The sequence below is a fragment of the Phalacrocorax carbo genome, chromosome 7, assembly GCF_963921805.1.
Source record: "Phalacrocorax carbo chromosome 7, bPhaCar2.1, whole genome shotgun sequence".
Taxonomy (NCBI): domain Eukaryota; kingdom Metazoa; phylum Chordata; class Aves; order Suliformes; family Phalacrocoracidae; genus Phalacrocorax; species Phalacrocorax carbo.
In genome coordinates, this window is record NC_087519.1 from 18,662,580 (window position 1) to 18,669,907 (window position 7,328).

A 7,328-nucleotide genomic window follows, 5' to 3' on the forward strand; every position below is an offset into this window, starting at 1 on the left:
AACCCTAAGAAGCTGGTACTTCCCCCCCTCCCTTCTCTTTTCTCCCAACTGGTTTGTAAATATTAACAAGGTTGTGAGCTATTCTCTCACACAGAGTGGATTTTTTTTTTTTAATCCTTGGAAAACTTCTTGGCTTCCCCCCCACAGCCCTTTTCCCGTTCCTCCCCTCTGCAAAGCTACACACCTGCTTGCAGCCACAAGGATTCAAAATCAATATTGTATTTGTCCCCTTTCTGTCTCCTTTTCCTCTCTCAACAGCCCCGCTTGCCACTGAGGCGAATTGTGGATTTATGGAGGAAAATTAGCATAAATTATTACCAAATCTGTAAACGTGTGTGGTCTTGCTTGTGGGAAAGGGGGCTATTGCAAACCTTCCATGCAGAAAGGTGGTCCATGATGGGCTCCATGCAAGGGCTGAATGGCTATTGCACGAAATAGATTTCCATTGGGTTTGCACATTGATATAATTGACTTATGTATATTTTATACAGTTATCCCAACACTTCCTCTGAGCTCCTTATTTGAATTAGGCTTCAGAAAAACGTCTATTTGTTTTGGTTTTCTGCACAATGGATTTGGATTCACTTGCCCCCTCCCCTCCTCCCTAATGTTGGCTTTCAAAGTGAAAGGCAAACGCTACGAGTTACATTTAAACCCTGTACTGCCCACGTCTGTCACCTGTTGCACGCTTAAAACGAGGTGAAACTTTGGGTATCAATTACCGAGATGGCTTCATCTGCCCTGCCCCTCTGCTCACACATTCCTTTGCACTGGGGGGGTGGGGGGGAGAAAAAACCAAAAACCGGGTGCCTTACAGCCATACCTCGTTCGCTCTCGGAGCAGCAAATTACAATGGAAGTCGACTTTTCTTTAACTTTGCAGCTTGCGGGTTCCCATTTGCGCCAGCGGTTGTGGGTTTTTTTTCTTTCTTCGAAAATAAGAGGTACCGGCAAAAAGAGGAAGACAAGAATTTGTCAGCCTGTGAATTCTATTCACTCCCGTGCTGTTTCTGAGCTTTCTTTTTGACCGACACCCCGGGAGCGAACTTGGGCTGAGAAACAAAACCCGAACTGAGGGGTGTTACAAGCTGCAAGGAGTGGGGGGGGGTGTCGGAGGTGTCCATTAAACCCGCATATTTGGGGGCTCTCAATACAAAACTAGAAGCTTTCTGCCCGGTGTCCTAGGGCACGCTGAGAGGAATCTGTCCTCATTTCAGAGTATTGTCTTTCCGACCCCCTGACAAACGTCCATCGGCTCATCACCTCTTACTCCCCCAAAGAAGGTTCGGAGGCTGCCTTCCTGCCCTGCCCTGCCCGGCTGGCACCAAGCGGCTCGGAGCTGGCGAACCGAGCGAGGCAGCTCCCGGGCCCCTCTCTGCAAGGAGGATTACATGCAGCAGGTTTCCCAAAAAGGGCTCATTAGCTCGACAACACGGGCCCGAGGTCGCATTCCTAGAAACACAATAATTTGCCCATTATTCTTTAAACGACATCCTAACCCGCGAGAGAAGGACTAGATGGAACCGAGGGCAGTCGGGTTGGAAGGAGGGGAACGCAGTTTAACAAACACGACGTCGGAGGTAGTTGCAGTGTGAAATGCGTTTTCAAGCTGCTGCCAGGTTTCAGGGAGCCCTGCTTGGCGGGGACTGTCCCTCCGACTCGCCCGCAGAGCCCGCCTGGCAGAGCCCGCGCCGCACGGAGAGCGAGCGCACGCTCCCTCCCCCACCCCTGCTATTTTTGCTGAATTAAGAAGGTGACATTATTCTTTTCTTCAAGTACTTCTGTTAATATTGAAAAACGTGCGCTTGCATTTCAAGCGGGCGCGCTCAGCCTCAGCAGCCATTTCAATATTAATGAAATTGTTTAATCTCCTAAATTCATCGTGTTTAAGTTACGTTTTGGTGAGTTATTGAACGACTCCGAAAATATTGTTAATGGAGTGGATGTGTATTCATCACAAAGGCTCTTCCTCCCAGGGCTTGCAGCTCCCGAGACAATCTTTTATTCTGGCTCGGGGGTGACAGGATGCACTGCAGCCTCGGGAATACACATCATACAAACTTCCCTCCTATGCCAGGGCAAGCCTGGGACCTTCCGGGCCCGATCCTCCCCCCAGGACACACGGCTGGCGGTGGGGCTGCTCGCCTGGGCTGCGGTCCCAGGATCGGGCCTTGCTTCTCGGGGAGAAGGCGGTACAGTGGAGCAGAGAGAGCCGCAACTCGGGCGTTACACCTCCCGCCCGCTCCTACACGCGCAAGTGCGCACCGAGAAGCACACAGGCACACCAAGAGCTCAACACGCGTCTTACAGAAACCCCGCTAAAGGCGTCAGGTTGACAATTTTTAGCACGGCAACCGGTGACACGGGCCGGTTAACCCAGACCAGCCCTGCGGAGCCCCCGGCCCCGGGAGCAGGACGGCGGCGGGGAAGGCAGCCGGGCACCAAGCGCACCGGGGCCGTGCCCGGCTGCGGACGAGGAGCTCGGGCGTGGCGACTCCCACGGCTTTGCACCAACAGGTCCTCGGAACTAGGACGACGGCCCTGCCGGGGCTGGGGCAGGGGGGTGGGGTGGGAAGGAAACTTCCCGGGGCGGCTACGGAGGAGCCCCCATCTTTCCTCTCCTCGAAAGAACTCTCGCTCGGGGAGAGCGGATTTGGCAAAGAGAAAGTCGTTACAGAGGAAAAGGCTCGCCCTAAGTTAGCCAACACTACAAATCAGATAACAATGCAGAACAAACAGAATACCACAGCCAAGCAATTTACATGTCAAACATCTCACTGCTCAGTACCTCCATTTGTAAGTGTGAATTGCAGACTAAGCTTCCTGCAAAGTCCACAGAGAGGTTAGTGCATACCTTCCCCCCCCCCACCCCCAGCCACCGGGTACCATCGCACTGCAATTCCGCTGGCGGAGCCTTTTCACCCCTCGTCTCGTCTTCAAATGGAAATGATTCCCATTGGCCCAAGGTGTCCATGTAAATAGGTGTAAATGAAACCAGATTATGCCTTTCCCTCCAGCCCCCTCCTCCCCGCTCCCCTCCCCCTGCTCCCAAGGCGATTGTCATATGATAGCAAAGAAGTGGCACATTAATGAAGCGCCTCTACAGGGGTCTTTTCTGTTCATGTCACCACATAAAACTATCAGATGGTTAGAGGAAGGACATGGAAGCAACTACTTAGCTCATCGCGGCTGCAGAGAGGCAAACGAGCCTCTGCTACAGTCCGGCTGCCGGTGGTGTAAAAGAAGCTGATTCAGCCCGCGGAGAGGGGAGGGGTGTATAAGACGATTCCCAAACCAAGCCAGCTCGCTGCCTCCTCGGGACTAAACCGGAGCAGAGTGGCCCGGAAAGGAGCGAGAGACACGCCGGAGGAGCGGGGTGGGAAAGAGCCTGGACTCCCAGCTGCGTCCCGGATGCGGACCGTCAACTTCCAGCAACTTTAAGGTGGGCATATGCGGGGCTGGCGTGGAGTGGGAGACGAGGTGAGAGGAGGGGATGGGATGGGATGGGCTGGGACGGGACGGGACGGGACGGGACGGGTCCCCTTCTCCTTCTCCTCGCCGAGACCAGAAGACAGAGCTACCACTAGAGCAACTTCACGGGCGCGGGCTGCTGCGGCGAGGTCACGCTGAGCGAGGCCGGAGCCGGGAGAAAGGCACACCGTTTTTCCCCCGCCGGCGTCGCTGAGGTCCGGGTTGGTTTCCCCTGCCCCCGTCCCGCCCCCCGAGGGCCGAGGTCCGCCGTGCCCCTACCCTGTAACCCTCTTTCTCTGGCCCGGCCCCACACCCATCCGCTGCCCCGGCCGGGTGTCGGTGCAAATCCTCTCGGACTCACCCCTCTCCTCCCCGCCCCCCGCCCCCCTCCTTGTCGCTGCCCTTCCGCAGATCTCCGCGGGTCCCCTAGCGAAGATGCCTCGCCCGGGCAGAAACACTTACAGTGATCAGAAGCCTCCCTACTCCTACATCTCGCTGACCGCCATGGCGATCCAGAGCTCCCCGGAGAAGATGCTGCCCCTGAGCGAGATCTACAAGTTCATCATGGACCGCTTCCCCTACTACCGGGAGAACACGCAGCGCTGGCAGAACTCCCTCCGCCACAACCTCTCCTTCAACGACTGCTTCATCAAGATCCCGCGCCGCCCCGACCAGCCGGGTAAGGGCAGCTTCTGGGCGCTACACCCCAGCTGCGGGGACATGTTCGAGAACGGCAGCTTCCTGCGCCGCCGCAAGCGCTTCAAGGTGGTCAAGTCGGACCACCTGGCCCCTAGCAAGCCGGCGGACGCGGCGCAGTACCTCCAGCAGCAGGCGAAGCTGCGGCTCAGCGCCCTGGCGGCCACCGGCACCCACCTGCCCCAGATGTCCACCTACAACCTCGGCGTGTCCCAGCCCTCCAGCTTCAAGCACCCCTTCGCCATCGAGAACATCATCGCCAGAGAGTACAAGATGCCCGGGGGGCTCGCGTTTTCCACGATGCAGCCCATGCCGGCCGCCTACCCCCTCCCCAACCAGTTGACTACGGTGGGCAGCTCCATTGGCACGGGCTGGCCCCACATGTACAGCTCCGGCATGATCGACACCGCCACCCCCATCTCCATGGCCAGCGGCGAGTACGGCGCTTACGGCGTGCCCATTAAGCCGCTCTGCCATGGGGGGCAGACTTTGCCGGCCATCCCCGTCCCCATCAAGCCTACCCCCGCCGCAGTGCCGGCCCTGCCCGCCCTGCCCGCGCCCATCCCCACCATCCTCTCGAACTCGCCGCCCTCCCTCAGCCCCACGTCCTCGCAGACGGCCACCAGCCAAAGCAGCCCGGCCACCCCCAGCGAGACTCTCACCAGCCCGGCGCCCGCCCTGCACTCCGTGGCGGTGCACTGACCCGGGCCGCCCGCACGGACTCCTCCGTCCCTCTTCTCCCAAAGTTTCCTCGGAGCTCTCTTCCCTCTCCTCGCCCTCCTCCCGCTCATTTCCCCTCTCCTCTTCCCTCCTCAAGCAGAGGCAACTCGCCGCGGAAAACTGACGTCTGCCGCTGGCGTGAGCTGCCTTGCTGCTTCGCCCCTTCAGCCGTGCCCTCCTTCGCGTCTCGGCTTCTTTCCCGGTTCTAAACTTTGGTTTCCGCTCCTCTGAGGCGAGGCGAAACGAACCGGCCCGGCCCGCCCCCATCCCCGCCCGGTAGGAACTGCCATATGCATCACTAGTCCTCCCAAAGTACTTCAGCATCTCCTACTTGCCGGGGACCAGGCAAGCCCGGCCCGGCGGCGACTCCTTCCCTTCCTTTGTCTGGGGAAGGGCAGGGGTTTATACAGGACCGGCCTTTACAGCCACAGACAGTGTGAAACGGCCGCGGCCTCACTGCGTGACAGACAGCGACGTTCCCAGCCTCCAAGCAGCAAACGCTTGGATCTTGGAAACGCCGGGAAGTGCTCGTGTCCTTTGTGTGGGTGCGTGTGCGTGGACGCCTGCGCGTGCCTCGCGGTTAGGCGAAGGGCAGGGTTCCCGCGGGGCGAGGCCGCGGGCCCCGCAGTCGAGGCCGCTCCCGGGAAGGAGCGGCGGGCGGGCAGCGCGGGTCCCGCGGGTCAGGGGGCGGTGGGGGGCCCCGCCGGGCCTGGCTCCTGGCCGCGGCTGCGGCTGGGCGTGGGGAGCGCCGCGGGAGCAGACGCCGTGCCACAGGAGGCACCCTGGAAAGTCACTCACCCCATACTGTTTACAAAGCGCCTGGTTTAATGTAAATACTGAACTGGCATACTGTAAATCAGATTAGGTCCCCTTTGCAGTGCCTGTTGTAACGTGGATGTTTACTGTAGTTTTCAGCTGGAAAAGAAGTTGATTTGTCTGTTAACTTCTGATTAACCTGAAGGTTTGGGGAGCTGAGGGTTCGTTTCTTAAATTTTCTAGCTATTTATTTCATAGCTTAAAAACAAGCATAATAATATTCATAATAAAATAAGCCTGTTACCAAGCACGCGACCCGGCATAGCTTAAGAAAAGCTGCTGAAGTCACTGGTAAAACATGGAGAAGTAACACAACAGCAGGTACAAACTGTAGAGGTCAACCTGATTTCTGCTGGAGCTTTGCAGACAAGAGAGAGGGGGCTAGGGAAACTGTAAATGTTTGTGCATAGGAATGATTATAAAATGTGTAAAATGCACTTTTGTTTGATATACTCCTTTCTAGTTTTAGGTAGTTTGCTGGAAACTGAACTGCTGTTCTGTTGTGAACTGCTTAAGTTAAGGGGAAAAAAAAAAAAGACACACCCACACCCCCAAACAGCATTAGTGTCTATTGAAACTGTAAAGACGTTTCTTTTTAACTTTTTTCCTGTACAGAATAAGCATGGCATCTTAAATATTGGTGTTCTTGTTCCCAGCATGTGTGTTTTAAGACAAAGCTTAAACAAGTGTCTACATTAAATTATGAACCTAGTTGTCCAAATAATATTTTCTCATTAAAACATGTAAATGCAGATTTAGTTTCTTATTTGTCTTTTTAAAGAGTTTACACGAGAAAGTAAAAGCATTAGTTCATGAAAAAGGAATGACGTTTTATTCCAATATTTAGATAATCTAAACAGCATTTTCACGGGAGGGTACCATAAATATAGTTATTAATGTACCATAACATGTTAGCTAAAATTGCCATTATCGCCGGTTTACCGAAAAGACAACATGCATAAGTGTGTTTGGTGGTTTTTATATCGGTATTTCTATACATATATGCATACACACACAGACATGCACTTGTGTCCTATACACCTATACTGAATATAAACACGTATTACACTTACACCCGTGTGTATGTATACTTATCACCTGCCAGTTAAATTTTCTCTAAAAAGTAAACAAATTAGTGAGCTTTTAAAAACAGAGCAAGCATAAAAATCTTTAAAGAATGAGTTACTTTTTAAGAGAATACTGAATTTTTGTCAGTTGTGGGTTTTCTTACAAGTGGCATCTCAAAATCTTCTTCGAGTGCAAGTGAGCTATTGTAGCCTTTTACCTGTCGTTTAAATCTCCCCAAGCATTGCAATCCTCCAACCACTGCTATAATTTCTCCCTCTCTACCGATCGCACTTTCCAAAAACAGTAGGTTGTAAACTGTAACACTTAAAATTGTACCCGTTTTTCTGTAAACCAGTAGACAGTCCGTTTAAAAAAGTAAGGGCAAAGGAGTCACAATGAAAACTGGATTCTGGGCGCTTTCCGGTGGAGTTCTCCAATTCTGTCAGGGATTTTACAAGGATTCTGCATCTGTTGAAAAGGATAGAAGCAATCTAGTGAAATTAGTAACTAAGTGTCTCAGAGATGAGGCGGTCTGCGCTGAGAGCGCAGCTACGAGAC

General features: G+C 53.9%; 1 protein-coding gene across 1 annotated transcript; it reads left to right on the forward strand.

Annotated features, from left to right (window-relative positions):
• The first annotated feature begins 3,905 nt into the window (after positions 1-3,905).
• FOXB1 (forkhead box B1) lies at positions 3,906-4,868 on the forward strand. The gene has a single exon (XM_064455840.1). The coding sequence runs from the start codon at positions 3,906-3,908 to the stop codon at positions 4,866-4,868; it is 963 nt and encodes a 320-aa protein (XP_064311910.1).
• The last annotated feature ends 2,460 nt before the right edge of the window (positions 4,869-7,328 follow it).